Below are 19,467 nucleotides of genomic sequence, written 5' to 3'. Positions count from 1 at the left end.
AAAAGCCACTCTGCACGTTTCTGAAGATTGAGGAATTCTGGGAATGTCAATTTACTATATATATATAGTCAATATATATATATATATATATATAGTCAATATAGTAAATTGACATTCCCAGGATTCCTCCAAAAGACAAAAGAATTCCTCCAAAAGACGCCAAAAGACAAGAATGTCAGAATACATAGTATTCAAAAAACAGTAGGGGAAAAGACCTACTTCTTCCGGCGGGATTCTGAAGTGCGCATTCGATGGACACTTTACTATCCCATGAGGGCACGGGACAGGATTTGTGAATGGCAGTGAAGCGACCATAGACAGTAAAAGAAATGGACACAGCGACCCCATCATAGTGACCCCACAGACTTCGACTGAGACCAGTGAAGTCAATTAGAAGCACTCTCTTCCTGATGGCTGACCATACTGCGCAGCCTCAAACTGAGCTTGACGACGTAGATGTGACGTGAGCAACCTGTCTGACAGTTGTAAGTCTTCTAGTAGCTGTGCCAAGAGAAATCTGAATCATTCCCGTCCGAATCTTGCAGAGACGGAGAGCGTGAGTAGGAGCAGTCCATGAGGTAGGAGCAGGAGCAACTTTATGACTATCTATGGCAGGGGTGCCCAATCCAGCTCCTGGCGATCGACTGTCCTGCACAGTTCATCTCCAACCCTAATCAAACACACCTGCCTTTAATTTTCAAGTGATCCTGACGTGCTCTGAAGACCTTAATTGGTTGCTTCAGGTGTGTTTGATTAGGGTTGGAGATGAACTGTGCAGGACAGTCGATCGCCAGGAGCAGGATTGGGCACCCCTGATCTATAGGCTTCTCCCTTGACTTTATCGGACTTTATGACTCCACGTCCCCCCGATTGCCCGCGAGCTTCTCCTCCTGTCTATATGGTAATTTCTCTACTGTGTGACAGAGAGTCGCGTGGTTATGATGCAATCATTAGCCTATTTTTACAAAAACGGCTTCTACGGGGCCATAACGTAAGATACAAGGTAATGGAGCTTTTTATACATTGTCGTGTTTCTTTAGAAATAAACAATGGACAAATAGAGTCTTTAAACACCTCAGATGTAAAGTTATTCGCTGTCAAAGTGACGCCAAAATGAATGGGAGTCAATGGAATGCTAACAGCAGGTGATGGCTAATTAGCCAATGGAAGCACCCATAGAAGGTACACTTTCCGGATGCTGGATTACCCCCCTTGGAAGCGACGCAACTGACGCTGGTAGGTCACATGATAATGACAACATGGCAGATGTAGTACGTCCGGATTACATTCATACTACACACACTCATACTATATAGAACATACTTTTTTAAAGGTCATGAAGTAAGTTCAAATTCAAATGTAGTACCTACTCAGATGCACCGTTGTTCATCTGCACTTCCAAAAACTAAATTTAACAGTATTTTACTGTAAAATTACATTAAATGTAAGATAAGATCCATTACAGTTATTCACCATATAGTAAGGAAACTTACTGTTAACTAATTGTTAACTCATAGTTGAAGTCTACAGATGCAAAAACAAAGTGTAATAAAATAAACACTTAAATGTGTATTTTGGATGTTTTTTGTCCACTATTCTAATAGAATAGTTAATTTGTAAAATCTCAAAATTGACCAGTGCCTGAAAGAACATTGGTTTTGCCTGTAAATAGTAATTATTTCCTTAAATAGTAGTATTTAGTGTGTACTGCTCAGTATGAAGTATGCTAGTACTCCATTCTGAACACAACCATAGGGTGTTGAAAATATTATGCCAAAGGCCTGGATGATATAATGTTTGTAGTGGTTTTGTAGAAGTATGCATTCTTGCATTCCAGATTCCGGATCCAGATTCCAGATTCCGCTTAGACTTTTTAAAAAGACATCCAAGTCTTTTGCTTGAGGCCAGACAGCAACATAGTGTCACCAGATGTGGGCCGGATCTGGGCCGACACTATGTTGCTGACTTGTGGAAACAAAAAGAGGTATTTTAACTTGTTTGCCGACGGGATATGAGAAGTGTATTATTTTCCAAGCCTGAAATTCTCAGAATAAAGTCTACATGTGTCCACCTACCGTAACTTCAAACAGTTCTTTTTGAAATCTGATGCACCATTGATGCAGTAAATGATTAAGTTATTGTATGGACATCGCAAAACAAAATTAACTGTGATTAGTTGTTTTACATATCAGTCAGACAGTACTTGGCTACGGAAAGCTGCTATAGAGACCAGATCTTCTGCCATCATGACAAGGTTGTGTAAAGTATCAAGATGCAATTTACATCTCAAAACTGCTGTTTCTCACTCATGCTTTAAGTGAATAGAAGTATGTGAATACTCCCAGTGAATACTATAAAATGATATGGTACTTCTCATACACTAAGTTCTCAGAGCATAAAAAAAAAAAAAAACTGTGAGCGAGATTTGGGCTGTAGACTCACCTTGCACTCTCCATTGATGCATATGTCCAGCGAGTCAGCCTGGCAGCGCGTGCCGTCGATGACAGCAGGGGAACGTTCGGTGTAGAAGTTGTAGCCCTCAGCCAGACAGTTCAGAGCACACGGTTTCACTCCACCTGAAAAACACGCAGAGTTTATTGTCAAACAGCTCTCGAACACCAATGGGACTTTTTATCAGGTTATTGATTGTTCCCAAGGTCCTCGAGAACTCCTTTACACCCCCAGAAGTGTCTAAGAGGTGGCCACGATTTATGTCATACGATAAACCAAAAATCTATACGGAATAACAGAGCCTCTCGCCTCACCAGTGCATTGATAAGTAATTCGCAGACTGCTTTTCTTGCAACTGTCTCGACCCAGGGCTCTCAGACGGGGCCCACAGTTTTCTTTTATGCCTTTGTTGATATTAACAATCCAGTCAAAGCACTCAAGCACACGAGAGGCATTACTCATAGTGGAATCTGAATGTTCTGCCTGACATCATTACTGCACAGACACAGGGAGAGATTAACACAGCTGCCAACAAAAATCATGGAGACATCGACAAAGGTTATCGCAGACTTTACAAGTGAAGTTCACCTCCAAAATGAGTTTTAAGAGCCAAACAATTGGTAATGATAATGCTTATTACAGGGCAGTGAGATAAGGAGATGATTGAGTCGACTGTGAACTTCCTGTTAGAATGTTTTGGAAATGCCTCTTGATCTCTCACAGTTTTTCTTTGTTTATTGGGTTCGGGCCATTTTGTTGTAAACAAGAAATACACCCTTCCCACTGGGTTTCCGGCTGCACTTTTTCAAAGCTGTCAGAAAATGTGTCAGAGAAAAACCCAATGAAACAAAAAAGATTGGGGCGATGTCGGTTGAGGTTTGATATTCACTGTTATAAAATGTAATTGTATTACATGCTGGTGAATTAAACAAATAAATAACAATTATTTTGTGAAAAAAGCTCCCATTTGAAGAGCATTCAAAAACATTACATAGAGCAGACAAAAACATATACACATATACACATATATATATATATTGCACTCCTGATTGTGTGATCATATGTATTTAAATTCATATTTATATATATTTTTATTATTATTTTACTAATAAATTTTGCAATTAATGTATGTGATAGTTCACCCAAAAATAAAAAAAAATATTTTAAAAAAATATTTAAATAAAATATATAAAATAAAAATATATTTACTCTGGAATAGTCTTCCTGATACTGTTCGTTGCTCGGACTCGCTCTCCCAGTTTAAAACTAGATTAAAGACGCATCTTTTCGGCCAGGCATTCATATAATATTTTTAATCTTACAGTTCAAACTACAATCCGGCCTCTAGTTCATAAATGCCAGAGGAGAACTGGCCCCGACTGAGCCTGGGTTCTCCCAAGGTTTTTTTTTTTCTCCATTAGGTCACCTGATGGAGTTTTAGGACACCATTAGGTCACTTGATGGAGTTTTTTCGGTTCCTTGCCACTGTTGCCTTTGGCTTGCTCAGTTGGGGATATTTTGGGGATATTTCATTTTATTTTATCAATCAATAAATTCCACTAAACAAACCTTGTTGTATTATTTTATTTTAATTTAATACTGTGAAGCTGCTTTGATACAATCTGTATTGTGAAAAGCGCTATACAAATATACTTGATTTGATTTGATTTGATTTGATTTGATTTACCTATGGAACACCAAATATTTGCCCATACAATAAAAGTCAATGGGGTCCAAAACAACATTAGACCCCACTGATTTTAATTGTATGGAAAAAACATACAATTGTTGTATGTTTATTGTTCCACAGAAGAAAGTCATAAAGGTTTGGTATGACATGACAGAATCATCCTTTTGAGTGAACTAATTAAATTGATAGGTCTAACCGTCACTCATTCTTTTGCAGATTTGACCTCTCTGAGAGACTTGTTTCACAGTCAAGAAACACACACACACACACACACACACACACACACACGCACACACACACACACACACACACACACACACACACACACACACACACACACACACACGAACACACACACACACACACACACACACACACACACACACACACACACGCACTCATGTTTGTTTTGCTACTGTATACTTGTGAGGACCTCCATAGATGTAATGGTTTTTATACTGTAGAAACTGTATATTCTATTCCCTTACACTAAACCTACCCCTAAACGTACCCATCACACAAAACTTTCTGCATTTAAAAAAAAAACACAATTTATTATGTTGATTAATCAATTTCCAGCCAGCGGTCAACACAATGTAGGTAATCTCAGGCTTAACTATCCTTGTGGGGACATTTGGTCCTTACAAGTATACCAAAACACGCCCACACGTAAAAAAACACACACACACACACACACACACACACACACACACACACACACACACACACACACACACACACACACACACACACACACACAGAGAGAGAGAGAGAGAGAGAGAGAGAGAGAGAGAGAGAGAGAGAGAGAGAGAGAAAGAGACTAGCGATACATGGTGTTCTATCTGGAATCTAAAGAATTTTCAGACCATCAAAGAGACTTTCACAGTGTTGGTGTTAGCAGGGTACACACAGCAAGCCAGTATGTATACGGTCACTGGAGCCCAGACTTTGGGAAGGCTGTGGGAGAGAGCGGCTCCCTCTGTAGCCCGTCGTTCTGTGTTGCGGGCTGGGAACTTACCTCCAGTGTATGGCTTCCAGTTGTAGTACTTCCCACGGAAAGGCATGTTGTCAAAATCGGCACACTGCTTCTCCCTAAAGTCACGTGATCCTGCTGGACAAGCCTGCAAATGAATGATCCGTTGAGGCCTTGTAAAAGCATTCAGATATACTCTCATTTACTCTCATATATATTATATTATCTTACAAAGTATTTATAATACTTTAATTTTATTAAATTACAAATCATACACTGAGCAATATTAAATAGTGTCAGAGATTCCCACCAGTCACTGGTGATGAAAAGTCCTATAGCATGGTGCTACCACCACTATATCACCATAGGTATATGATTTTTTTGAGGTGGCCAGAGATATGTGGGAAATAGAGCCAGCCATATTATCTTTAATTTTGATATTAACCCTTTCTGGTAAACTCCAGACATGGTTGCACAAAAAGGTTCATGGTTCATTTGGAGTAATGGCTATTTATGTCCCACACAGGCAGATGTGCAGAGCTCTTGATATGGTTGACCAGTGTGCCTTTACTCCATTCTCAACTATTCAACCCCTTCAAACTACTCAGTCTCTGTGTGACTTTTTTCTCACGTCTCATTCTTCTTAGTTTTAATTGACAATATTTCTTAAGTAGTTTCAGAGTGTTTTAATGCAGTTTGAACTTATAACACAACCAACTGTGCTCAATGAGGCATCCAAAAACTTGTCTGAATCCGGTTGAAGACCTGGATTAAGGAGGTCTCCACGCTCCTTCGCCTGGAGGAGGGCTGGGTGGAGAATCCTTGGTTTCCTCTTGTTTTTGTTTTGCCACCTTTTCAGAGAAAGAACAGACTCCGCACTTCCTGGGTCACAAAGCCTGCAGACCGGACGTGATGTAGGTGAGCCCCTCACCTCCTAATGTTTGGTCGCAGCACACACAAAACCCCACACAGGTCACTGTGGCGTGTTCAGAGGACGCAAAGCTTCTTCACCCGCCAGTTCCAGTTGGGGTTTGCAGAGCAAGGTAGGTGTTCCAGTACACCTACAGCCACAGAATTGGGACACACAGCTTGGAGGCCAATGCTCTGCTGCGCCACCCCACCATATGTCAAACACGATTGCTCCTCTGGTGCCACTCGTGCGGAGTTTGGGAGCCTGTCTAAACTTTCCCAACCTGTCACGCTGGCTTATCAGGACAATCATACTCGACTATGCGATTCAGTTTGCCAGATGCCTGCCCCGGTTCAATGGCGTCCTCTTTACCTCAGTGGCAGGAAAAGACACCCATTTCCTGCATGCGGAAATTGCAGTCCTATTGGCGAAGGACGCAAAAGAGATCGTCCCTCCAGCTGAGATGGAGAAGGGTTTCTACAGCCCTTACTTCATCGTACTGAAGAAAGGCGGTGGGTTACGACCATTCCTAGACCTGTGAGTTTTGAATCGGGCCTTGCACAGACTCCGGTTAAAGATATTGACTCAGAAACGCATTCTGACATGCGTTCACCAACATGATTGGTTTTGTGGCGATAGACCTGAAGGACGCATGCTCTCATGTCTCAACCTTTCCTCAGCACAGACCGTTTCTTCAGTTCGCCTTCTTGGATCAGGCATATCAGTACAAGGTCCTACCTTTTGGGCTGTCCCTGTCTCCTCGCGTCTTCCCAAAAGTCCCAGAGGCCGCCCTTGGCTCGTTAAGGGAAGTGGGCATTCTCAATTATCTCGACGACTGGCTAATTCTAGTTCACTCTTGAGATCTATTGTGCACAGACAGGGATCTGGTGCTCAAACACCTCAGCTGATTGGGACTTCAGGTCAACTGAGAAAAGAGTAAGCTCTAGTCAGTGCAGAGCATCTCTTTTCTCGGGATGGAAACAGATGTGTCCAAGATGGGCTGGGCAGCTGAATGCAACAGGTGGGCAGCCTCAAGTTCCTGGACAGGACCTTGTCAATGCTGGCATATCAATTGCCTCAAGTTGCTGGTGGTATTGCTGGCCCTGCGGAGGTTTCAGCCATTGATCCAAGACGAGCACATGTTGGTCTGGACAGACAACACGCCGACGGTTTCATACAAAGCCGCCAGGTGAGCTCAATCGTGCAGCAGACATGCTGTCACGGCAATTGATGCTCCAAGGAGAGTGGAGCCCCAGGTGGTACAGCTGATCTAGAGTTGATTCAGCGAAGCACAGGTAGATCTGTTTGCTTCCCAGGAATGCTCCAATTGCCCTCTGAGGTATTCCTTGACTGAGGCCTCCCTTGGCACGGACGCACTGGCACACAGCTGGCCCCAGGTTCTGTGCAAATATGCATTTCCCCAAGTGAGCCTGCTTGCACAGACGTGCAAAGTCAGGGAGGACAAAGAACAGGTCCTGTTGGTTGCGCCGTACTGGCCTACCCGGACATGGTTCTTGGAGCTCAGGCTCCTGATGACAGCCCCTCCCTGGCAAATCCCCCTGAGGAAGGATGGGGCACCTGCGCCCAGACCTCTGGAACCTCCACATCTGGCCCCTGGACGGGAAGTGGAAAACTTGAGTGGGCTATCACCAACAGTGATAGACACCATCACTCAGGCTAGAGCCCCCTCTACGAGGCAGGCCTATTCTAACTGGTGTGCTTCCCAGAAAAGGTCAAGGAAGTCTGGCTGAAGCGACCTATTCTCATTGCAAGTACTGTCCTTCAGTCCCCAATGGGTACAAAAAACTACACGGCTTACGTGGGGCGCAGGGTAGGTTATGATGTCACGAGTGCACTTGTTACCCAGCACACAGGGGTTTTCTGACCACCTTGTAACTCAGATCAGCAGTTGTGTCGTTTTCTATAACATCTTGGTTACTATTGTAACTTCCGTTCCCTGATTGAGGGAACGAGACGTGGTGTCCCTCTTGCCACAATGCTGAACTACCCTCTGAATGGCCGGGACACACTCTCGGCTCCTAAGCACAAACCTGAATAAGTGGATGCACGCCAGCTCCTTTTGTACCCGTATGTACGGGGGAGTGGCACATGCAAATTCCTCTCGCCAATTCTTATTGGCCTTTTCTGAAGTAACAGGGCTCCCAAGTGTGACCCATAGTGTCAGCATTCAACACCACGTCTTGTTCCCTCCATCAGAGAACTGAGGTTACAATAGTAACCAAGACAGTAGCCACAGGAATATAGCACAAACTACCATTTAAAACGTAGGGGTCAGTAAGATTTGTTTTAAAAGAAATTAATACTTTTATTCAGTAAGGATGCATTAAACAGATCAAAAGTGACAGTAAAGACTTTTATATGAGTGCAAAAGATTTCTATTGCAAATAAATGCTGTTCTTTTGAACTTTCTATTCATCAAAGTATATTGAGTAAAAATAATGTATCACGGATTCCACAAAAATGTGAAGCTACACAACTGTTTTCAACATAGACAACAATAATAAATGTTTCTTGAGCATCAATTCATCAAATAAGAATGATTTCTGAAAGATCATGTGACACTGAAGACTTGAGTAATGATGTGGAATATTCAGCTTTGATCACAGAAATAAATTACATTTTAAAATATATTAAAATAGAATTATTTTAAAGTGTTTTAATATTTCACTATATAAAATATTACTGTTTTACTGTTTTTTTAAAACAAACTAATATGTCTCTTTGCCTCTTGTAATTACAAAAAAATCCCCTTTCTAAAAGACAAACAATGTATGTGCATTGTGTAATTAACTCACATTGTTATTTAAACATTATTGCCCTAAAGCCAATTAAACTTTAATATGCGACTCGACTTGGCCTCTTTCCATCGCAGCATTGTTATTAACCCTAGTCTCCATGTAAACTGGCGGATCATGGAGTCAGCAGTGAGTGAAGGGATGAGGATTAGCTCATTGTTTTGAAAAGTAGAACAAATGATAGCAGACCTTTGCTTGGTACTGAACAATGGCCGTGGCTGGAACCAGAGCCATAGGGGGGCCGTATCCTCAATGACTTAATAATTTCAAAGCCACAGCCATAATAAATCCAGACGTTGGAATGCCCCACATAAACAGCCAGAGAGTGGTGTTCAACCCTTGGTTGTCTCCTTCAAAAAGATTCATTTGATTCCAGAGGTCAAAGAACCAATTACAATACATCTGTGATGGGGTTGTTGTTTTATAAGCGCTGAATCAGCGCCGGGCTGCTGTCTAAAGCTCCCCAAATCTGACCAAATGTCACCAATAGTCCATATCCACAACACGTTTGTGTTGGACAAGACACTTTCATTTTCAGTGCAAGGGGGTGCTGTTTGTTTTCCAAAGTACACATTCGTTGCTTGTGCTTAACTGTTATTTTTAAGATTTGTGGTAGAAAGGATGCCTAACAAGCTCAATTTTCACCTTAAAAACCCCATAAAGTCCTGTAATGACGTTTCCTATGAATCAGGAAGTCTGGACGGGACTTTTTTCCATTTTTGTAAAATAGTCAGTCCTAAAACTATGATTAGCTGCTCATTCTAGAGAGCATTTGAAATGAAAATGAAAAGTCCAACATTAGGTCACCAGAAGAGAAAAGTCACATATCTGTGTATGGAATGGCATTTTTAGATTTAGACTAGAATCTAGAAAACCTTGAAGCTAAAACACATGAGCACTAAAGCTATTTATATAAAAAAATATGAATAAAACCATTTTTATTTAAGAAAAACACCACCTTGAAATAGATTAAGGGGATGGGGGGAAGATTTTAATTTTAAAATTTTGCTCACCATAATCCATTTTTAAAGTACAAATTCTTTTTTTTTTTTTTTTTACATGAAAATATATGGATTGTGCAGCTAATACTGGGAAATTCTAAATATTCCAAAAACTGAAACTAAAAAATCCTAAGCATAAATCAAAATCATTCAGATTACAGCCTCACGTCAGTGTTACAAAAACTCACGTCAGTGTTGCACGATCTGTAGCGCTTCCTTTCTCCGAGACAGTACTTCCCTCCGCCTGTCGGCCTGAAAGAGTTTGAATAAAAAAAGACTCATGAGGTACCATCATGAGAGACAAGGAATCAATGTAAAAAATGCATCCACACACCATTCCAATCAACACCGGACAGCATCTGTACTGCATTTGCTTTTACAGAGGAAGGCAAATGGTCCAGTAACCACAATCTCTACATGCAGCACTCACACACAAGCATATTTTTCCAGATTGAAGTTTAGTGTCCTAAAGATCAGATTGGGTCATCAGATCACACACAAAAGCCATATTTCAGATCTGGGTTGACTTTGCTCTTTTGTGCTGATCAGATCAGTTTAAAGATAATGTGTGTCATTTTTTTCAACATTAAAATACTTCCTTCTATCCAAATTCAACGTGCAAAGACAAATTTAAGTAAGTCATTCATAGGTTGACTTCTCATAGAGTGAAAACACTTCTAGGGCAGTAGAAATAGCAGATAAACCTGTTTGAAAACAATCATGTAAAAAAAATTAAATTAGAAACAGCACCGTCATTTCGAATTTTTCAATCATGCCTTTTTTTAACTCCCCTGAGGCTGTTTGATCAATTCATATGAAATTTGGTGTGAAACATCATATAGAGACCCATCTGATAACATTTTACCAAAATAATTTTCATTTGTCAAACTATTTGACCCCTACAACAAAATACATTTTTGTGATGTCACCCATAATCACTAATCGACCTGTATATTGCAATACACATCTGTAGCGCCCCCTTTTGACTGTTGTTGTGTGGTCAATTTTACCTACAATTATGAAACTCAATACATGTTGTTTTCATCAAGCTGGGGACCTTTCAAAATTAAAATCATTAGCTCCGCCCAACAGGACGTTAGCCATTTTGGATTTAATGTGGATTTAAAAAAAAAAAATTATCACAGGCTATGAATTTTTAAATAGGATTCATGATTTATTGTGATTTGCACCAAACTAGGTCTATATTACCACAGATTTTTGATATAGTTATGTATGCACTTCATCTTGAAATATATCCAATCCAGACTCTATCGTTTAACTGGATCTTACATGTAACAAAGTAGAATCAGAAAAAATCTGTTATTTCTAGTTTTCTTTTCTTTTCTTTTCTTTTCTTTTCTTTTCTTTTCTTTTCTTTATCTAGCCATAGTTATTTACATCAGGTTTTAGTTTGCCCCTTGTTTCATTTATTATCTTCTCTCTTGTCTTGCTTTATCTTGTTGTGTCTTGTCTTGTTCATTGTGAGTCTTGTGTTCTCTAGACCGGGGTAGCAGTCTGTTTCTCAAGTGTCAAGCCTCTGGCTCTGTGAGCCTCTGCCTGGCAGCAAGACTGGTGCTACATCGAAGAGATCATCAAGTCTCTGGTTCCTTGTGTTCCTGCCTTGTCTTCCTCACCATCATCCCACCTGGTGCTGCCTCACTCTCCTTGCTGAGCCCTGTCTACAGTCTTGTCAATAAAACATCACCACTGCTCATTCTCAGTCTGGGTCCTCTCTCTCTCTCTCTCTCTCTCTCTCTCTCTCTCTCTCTCTCTCTCTCTCTCGCAGAACCGTGACAATTTCAGCCTTACATGGAGTTCCATTGTTCAAGAGCAAGATGCCCCTCAGGCCAGTGATTTCCAATTCTATAAACAATAATCCCCATTATTAATAACCGGGCCCCTAATAAGCCCCTCGAGTATCCACGTATTCTATCAAGGTTGACTTCAGTTCCATAAATGGAAATTCAGAAAACTCTGCAAGCAAATATGAAAAGCAGTTTCCATTTGTGTTTGTTTGACAGAGAGCTCAAGACATTTGTACTATCTCCAGTGTCTGTTCAGGTTGTTATGACCAGCAGGGCAGCATGCACTTTTTCCTCATTGCCTTATAAATACTTGATATATGTATCCAGGTCTCTCTCAGTGAACAGCTAAGCTGTTTGGCCATTTCTCAGCAGGTTATTTTAACCCTTGAGGGCAGCGTAATGAGGTTTGCCAAGCCTTAGGTGATTCTGGCCATCTTCCTCTGCCTCCCTACGTGCCGTCTGGCACCAAGAGCAGCTGGTTGTGCTGTTTTCTCAGGGCCACTCTTAATGAATGCTTTCCAGGGCAGCTTGGCTTGAAGTGCTTGGGTTTCCTTTCTCTCGGGTAGCCAGGTTTTAAGGGCCGATCATCTTACACAGGTGTTACATATTACACCGGCCACACTCCCGCCACTGTCTGCAGCGAGAGTGTGAGGATAGACATTTCCGCAACCGCCGGGAATGAAACCTAAACTCCATCTACATACAAACCTATTTTGAGCTCCTGTGGCTACCTATGAAAAGTTTGGAGAAACTGGCAAGAAAACCCCCTGGCAAAATTCGAAACTAAAAAATAATTTTGGACCAACAATCATCATTACATTTGCTTGACAAATTGAGTAAGGGTTTTCTCAACATTGCAACATTTAATATTTTAGTAAAATATTAAAACCATTTTTTAATAGAGTGCCTGGGATTGCTACACATTTTCTGCAGTTTAAGTACACTACCAGTTATAATTAAAAATGTTTTATTGTTTTTGAAAGAAGTCGCTTATGCTCTGCATTTATTTGATCAAAAATACTAGAATAGAGTAATAGAGTAAAAAATAGAGTAATATTGTGAAACATTACAAATTAAAATAACTGTTTTCTATTTGAATACATTTTAAAATGTAATTTATTTTTGTGATCAAAGCTGAATTTTCAGCATCATTACTCCAGTCTTCAGTGTCACATGATCCTTCAGAAATCATTCTGGTTCTTATAAATTGCATTTTAAATACATTAAAATAGAAAACAGTTCTTTTAAATTGTAATATTTCAAAATATTACTAATTTTACAGTACTTTGATCAAATAAATGCAACTATTTACATTAAGCAATTAATTAACATTGAGTAAGTAATTATTCCAAACTTGGTAGTGTACCTGAAACTGCAACAGTAAACGCTAAAGGTGCAGTCACATTAGCAAAAGTTTTCAGGCAAAAAAGGTCCATTGTTTATTGTCAATAGTCAATAGTGCGGTTTCCCCCACAATCCAAAAACATGCAGTATAGGTGAATTGAAAATGCTAAATTGCCCATAGGTGTGAATGCGTGTGTGTGTGTGAGTCCCAAGACATTTAATGGGGAGGGTTGGGAAAAATCATTGCCAAGAAAATGCATGGACAGTATCTCGTGTATGGCAAGAGATGGCCATAGAATCACCAAGAGTCGGATATGACTGAAATGGTATTAGATAGTGTAGTGATATATGAAGCACAAGTCACACAGACATCACTTTCAAATCAAGCAGCTTTCTGTTGGCCAACACAGCGAATTTACACAACCAACTTTGCAAATTGAAGTCTTTCGCCCTTAAGTAAAATTCTAAATTGTGTGGATTCCTATTAAAATGACTGGATTTCGCTTGAATTGAACTGAATTGCGCACATCTTTGTGCAGAAAGGTGAGACAGTAATGAGAGTAATGTGAGCAGTAGTGAGATGGACCAAATAGGGACCTGTTCAGCTTTGTTCTGGCTTACTTTGCCTACTTACGCTGGGCTGTCACAATGTCGCATGGACGAGGAGACGCCACCACCGCAGGTACGACTGCACTCGCCCCAGGTTGTCCAAGGTCCCCAGCTTCCATCCACGCTCTGCGGCCATGTCCCAAACGCCACACATTCACCCTGAAAACACCACTAACAAACAGATATGGAAAAATTAGTTCTTCTAAAATTTTCCCCTCTGTCATAGCTCTCAAAACTATTGAAACCACAGGCGTCGACTTATGTTTCTGCCGGTGAGTGACCACACCCCATACCACCCACAACCCCCATCTTTCTTTCTTTTTTTTATTTGAAACTTACAAGTGCACATACACCAAAAATAAACACATCTTTATTCATTTTTCACTCTCAGCTGGTTCCTATCCTAGCTTGTTGCGACAGAAACTTTTGACTCTCTTTTCCAGCACTTTAGACACAGTTGCTCCTTTGCGCTTAAAGAAGATTAAAGAAAATAGTCCAACGGCGTGGTACAACGAGCACACTCAGGCCCTTAAGAGAGCAGCCAGAAAAATGGAGTGCAACTGGAAGAATTTCATGGAAAGAGAGCACGACTGAGTACAGAGAGGCCTTAAAAACTGCTAGATCTGCTTATTTTTCAACCCTATTAGAAGAAAATAAACTCTAGGTATTTATTTGAAACAGTGGATGAATTAACGAAAAATAAAGCTTCAACCCCAGACGTTTCCAAGCAGCACAGCTGTAATGACTTTATGAACTTCTTTACTTACAAGATTGATAATATCAGGGAGAAAATTATAACTATGCAATTGTCTACTACAGTATCGCATCAGGCAGTGCATTGTAGTCTCCCTGAAGAAAATTTGATTCATTCATTGCTATAGGAGAGGAAGAATTTTCTAAACTCGTTAAATCATCTAAATCAACAACATGCATGTTAGACCCTATAGCTACTGACCCTAACCTACTGAAAGAGATGCTTCCAGAGGTCATAGATCCTCTTCTTAATATCATTAATTCATCTTTGTCATTAGGATACGTACCAAAAACTTTTGCGCTGGCTATGATTAAACCGCTTGTTAAAAAAACGCAACTTGATCCTACAGAATTAGTCAATTGCAGGCTGATCTCGAATCTACCTTTTCTGTCAAAGATACTAGAAAAGGCAGTATCCTCACAACTATGTTCCTTTTTAGAAAGAAATGGTATCTGCGAGGATTTCCAGTCAGGATTTAGACCGTACCATAGTACTGAGACAGCTCTCGTTAAAGTCACAAATGATTTGCTCTAATCATCCGATCGTGGTTGTATCTCTCTATTAGTGTTACTCGATCTTAGTGCTGCATTTGATACTATTGACCACAACATTCTTTTAAATAGACTCGAAAATTATGTTGGCATTAGTGGAATTGCATTAGCATGGTTTAAATCATACTTATCTGACCGTTATCAGTTTGTAGCAGTAAATGAAGAGATGTCTTATCGGTTCAGTATGGAGTACCACAAGGCTCAGTACTAGGACCGTTGCTGTTCACTCTGTACATGCTACCATTAGGAGATATCATTAGGAAGCATGGCATTAGTTTTCACTGTTATGCTGATGATACTCAGCTCTATATTTCTTCACGTCCTGACGAAACTTACCAATTCACAAAATTAACGGAATGCATAGGTGATATAAAAAATGGATGACTAGTAATTTCCTACTACTTAACTCTGAAAAAACAAAGATTCTAATTATTGGACAAAAAACCTCCTCACGTAATAACCTAGAATACTGTCTAACACTTGATGGCTGCTCTGTCAAATCTCCGTCGTCGGTTAGGAACCTTTGATACCAATCTTTCATTTGAAAGTCACGTTTCTAGTATCTGTAAAACCGCATTATCTTCATATAACTTCTATCTTAAAAATACATCTAAATTACGTCATATGCTCTCAATGACAAATACGGAACAATTAGTTAATGCGTTCATGACATCAAGGCTAGATTATTGTAATGCTCTCATGGGTGGTTGCCCTGCACGCATAATAAACAAACTACAGCTGGTCCAAAACGCAGCAGCTCGAGTTCTTACCAGAACCAGGAAGTATGACCATATTAGCCCGGTTCTATCAACACTGCATTGGCTCCCTATTAAACATTTTATACATTTTTAAATATTGCTGATTACTTGCAAAGCACTAAATGGTTTAGCTCCGCAGTACTTGAGCGAGCTCAAAGAGTCCTGATGTACTCGTTACATAATAAGAAGGATGCCGTCTACGCTAATATTAGTCTCTCTGTTTATCCCGAGGTTTACCACAGTCCGCCAGATCCAGGCCGTATCCAGATCTGATGAAGGACCTGCTCCTGGACACGACGACAACACAGTCCTGAAGTGTCAACTAGTCTCTCCCCTGTGAAGGCCTCCTTCCCTTCCCTTTACCTCTGTACAGATAAAACTTTGTCAAAATAGTTCCGGTTCACATGGCTACTTGGAAGCGATAATTCTGTATTACACATTTTTAAGGCCAGACAAGTAATTTGTTTAGGTCAATTTGTAAAGAAAGACTACAAGCCTGTGCACATATATATTCAAACGCGCATACCTATGGACTAAACACGTAATACGCATGTGCACGCCGTCAGTGTTTTCACAGGTTTGCGCAGAGATAAAAAATAAAAAATAAAAATATTATATATTATATATATATATATTATAATTTTTTTTCCGTCTTTTTTTCTTCAAGGCTTGCACATTGGAACCTATTTCAAGTTTTGCGTTCTCGAGCCACCAGGCACTGTTGTTGTGCGAATGAGCGGGCCGAATGTACAAATTCTACAAATTTCAATACAAAATCTACTGAAATGGCATTTCTGCATATTCAAACTGGTATATCATGATTGATAAGACATATGGGTCAATGACATGATTTATTTTTTCAAAATTGTAATGATATTTATCTAAAGATATATGGAAAATGTTATTTTTACTTGATGGTTACACAACATGACATTTTAAAATGTAATAAAATATTATTATTTTTTGAAAATAGAATAAAAATTAAAAAAATCAGATCAGAGACCACCATGAATACCAAGAGTAGATTTCTAAAAAAATAAAAAAATAGATTAAATAGTTTTAAGATAGATTTTAAAATAATTTCTTCCATTTATTTATTGTGGACACTCTTATGTTATTAATTCCAATACCATTTGCCATTGTTCATCTGGTGAAATGCATCTTGAAATACAAGTAGTAAATAATGACAACATTTTTGAGTGAAATTTTCTTTTCATTTTTAAAACATTTTTTAAAACATTTAAAAAAAAACTGGTATTTTTATTAGTACCTATTATTGGTCCATTTCCTCTGACATTATTAATCCATGAGCATTCCCTTGCTCATTATTACAGTTATGATTGTAATTAGTATGCCCAGTAAGTTAACTGCAGCTGTCATTTGAGAGAAATCTCTTGGCCAAATCTTGTATTGTGTAAACAGCGAATTCACCTACTGTCCCTAATCTGAATCTACTCCAGAATAAAAACAGACTCAAGGCATTGTAATGCTTCAGGACCACGTGAAATCTTCTCAACACTCGACCTCATAATCCATCCAACCCAGGGGACACGAGGACAAGGATTGGAGACGCTGGAAACTGTCGTCACTGTGCAACTGTGTCAGTAGGTTAAGTTCTGTCTCTTTCTCACTCTCTCCCTCTGTCTGGATGGTTGTTCTTGTTCTCAGACTCTATTTATTTCTTTCGTTCACAGACAGGAAGAACTTGGCAAGGGAAAGGCTGTGTCCTCAGCTACCAGTGTCTGAAATCAGGGTAGTGCGCTAAGACACTAGCAGGCAGGTCCAAAATAACCTCTTAAAGAATGTCTTATCTAACAGACGCTCTGTTCTGAAGCCTAGTGAGCTGCCTCCGTCAGCATCATTTTAAGGTACTGTATCATATGCATGCTTTGAAAGTAAAGTATTTTGAAGTAAAAAATATTTACTTTGAATATATAAATTGTTATAATTTGACAAGACTTTCAGCAGATTACAAAAATAGATGTACAAAATAAAATGATTAATTTTGATTCATATTTCAAATTGTATTCATTTAAATTTAACCCCTTCACGTGCAAAGATCACAGACGGCCCCAGATTGTTGTTCAACATATTTTTATACATTTAAAAATTATATTCTTAATATTTTTATTTTTGTTTTTAATGTTTGAGCTTACATATCTCCATATTAATAACAGTATGAGTAATTCTGAGTCTTGAACTGTAAACTCTCAAGTGTTGACTTTCTAAATATATGTTGATTTTGTGTCTATTCAGAATGACTTGTGAGCAGCAACCTTTTTATTTTGGGTATGTAATTTATGCCACACTTGCCAAAATGGGGGGTGTGCAGTAAGGGGTAAATTTTGAATACAGAAATTGTTTATTATAATTTGACATACCAGTAAGCAGATTATGGAACTGATACAAGAGTCACACATTTTTTAATAATCTGCCCAGTGGACATGATTGTTGGCTGATGAAGATAAAATCAAAATGTATGGTTATTGGTTGGTTTATTGGCTTGTAGTCTCAGCCGCAGACTCAACTTCCATTAGACTCAACTCAGAGACAACTTCAGACAGTTGGCTGAACATCTGATGCCTATAGTACTTTTAACTGTAAACACTTTTAGACTTTCGTCATCTAGTTGGATGAATGTCTTTGAGACATGTGTGACGTTCTTTAATGGTCCGCCTGGAAACTAATGCCGTGATGCCAAACCCCCTCATGGAAGAAGAACACTATAGTGCTTACACCTGTGAGAATGAGCGCTAACTAGGATCAACTAAATGCAGGATTTTCAAAAGTATGTGAAGTTCGTGGCTCCAGTGTTGCAGTAAACTTGCACAATGTTCCTGAATTAATAATTGATTAAATGCACGCCGGTTTATTATCTTAGGCTGTCCTTGGCCAATGAAAGCTGCGATAGAGTCCAGACCTTCTGTCGTCAGTCTGTAGGTCTCGCTATGTGAGACTAATTGGCTAGTATCTCACTAAAAGTATATTATATATCACTATTACATATATTATTTATTACTAAAAGATTGTGATTTATTTATTTTTTTATAAAAATAATAATATTATGCACTGATAAATGAGGGCATTTGTTAAGAAAGCAAGTAGAGTAAATTTTTATTTCATGTTGTCACATCACAGATCAAGAATGAATTCTGCCTTACAATGGGTGGCTTTTTGGCATTGTGCTTCCTGCAGTGTTCGACAGCCATTCTTTACGATGTGACAAATTCATTATCAGTGCTGATGGTGGAAAGCACATTCAGTAGCATGTGTGGTCACTCCTTTTTCTCTGCCTTTCCATTTCTCGTCTTTCTGGAGCTGGCAGGGCCTCCACTCCATTACATGCTGGGTGAGAAATGGCTGACATTCGTATTCCTTTGATGCTGACCCAGCCAGGGGCAGACATAAGTACGCCACCCGCTAAAAAAAAACAGCGGCTCAACCTGGGGCTCGCTGCTTGTCCAAGACAACGCACAAGAGCTTGGCAGTAAATAGATCCATTGAGCGAATGGTAACAAAGATCGACAGCTCGTGGTCCTCTTCCATTCTTCCTCTTGAGCCATCCTACGAGCGAGGACAATGGCCACCCTAATCTTTGTTAAAACTGTCTCTCTAACCTGGCCCGGCAGAAAACTGATGACCCAAACGCTGCTTGCATGAGTGAACACTGGGAATAGGCTTTCTTATTCCCATATCTGGTACAATGAGAGCATGGCCAGACGCCATACCTGGAGCTATGAGGAGTCCGTTTCCCATTACCTGCCATTTCATAACCTTTCCTATTGCATAAAGTTTTCCCCCTTAT

At 39.7% G+C, this 19,467-nt stretch overlaps 1 protein-coding gene across 1 annotated transcript in view; it reads right to left on the bottom strand.

The window, feature by feature from the left end:
• adamts6 (ADAM metallopeptidase with thrombospondin type 1 motif, 6) overlaps nucleotides 1-19,467 on the bottom strand; it is a gene marked incomplete at its 5' end in the record, with an annotated part of 82,679 nt that overhangs the window by 25,144 nt on the left and 38,068 nt on the right. Inside the window, 4 exons of the mRNA XM_084103638.1 lie at nucleotides 2,443-2,576; nucleotides 5,160-5,262; nucleotides 10,030-10,093; nucleotides 13,625-13,770. Coding sequence (XP_083959764.1) covers nucleotides 2,443-2,576; nucleotides 5,160-5,262; nucleotides 10,030-10,093; nucleotides 13,625-13,770 — 447 coding nt within the window. The remainder of the gene's footprint in view (nucleotides 1-2,442; nucleotides 2,577-5,159; nucleotides 5,263-10,029; nucleotides 10,094-13,624; nucleotides 13,771-19,467) is intronic.

The sequence above is a fragment of the Abramis brama genome (genome assembly GCF_963993115.1).
Source record: "Abramis brama genome assembly, chromosome: 25".
Taxonomy (NCBI): Eukaryota; Metazoa; Chordata; class Actinopteri; order Cypriniformes; family Leuciscidae; genus Abramis; species Abramis brama.
Note: the sequence above shows the minus strand (reverse complement) of the source record. Positions and strands in the feature narration are given on the sequence as shown.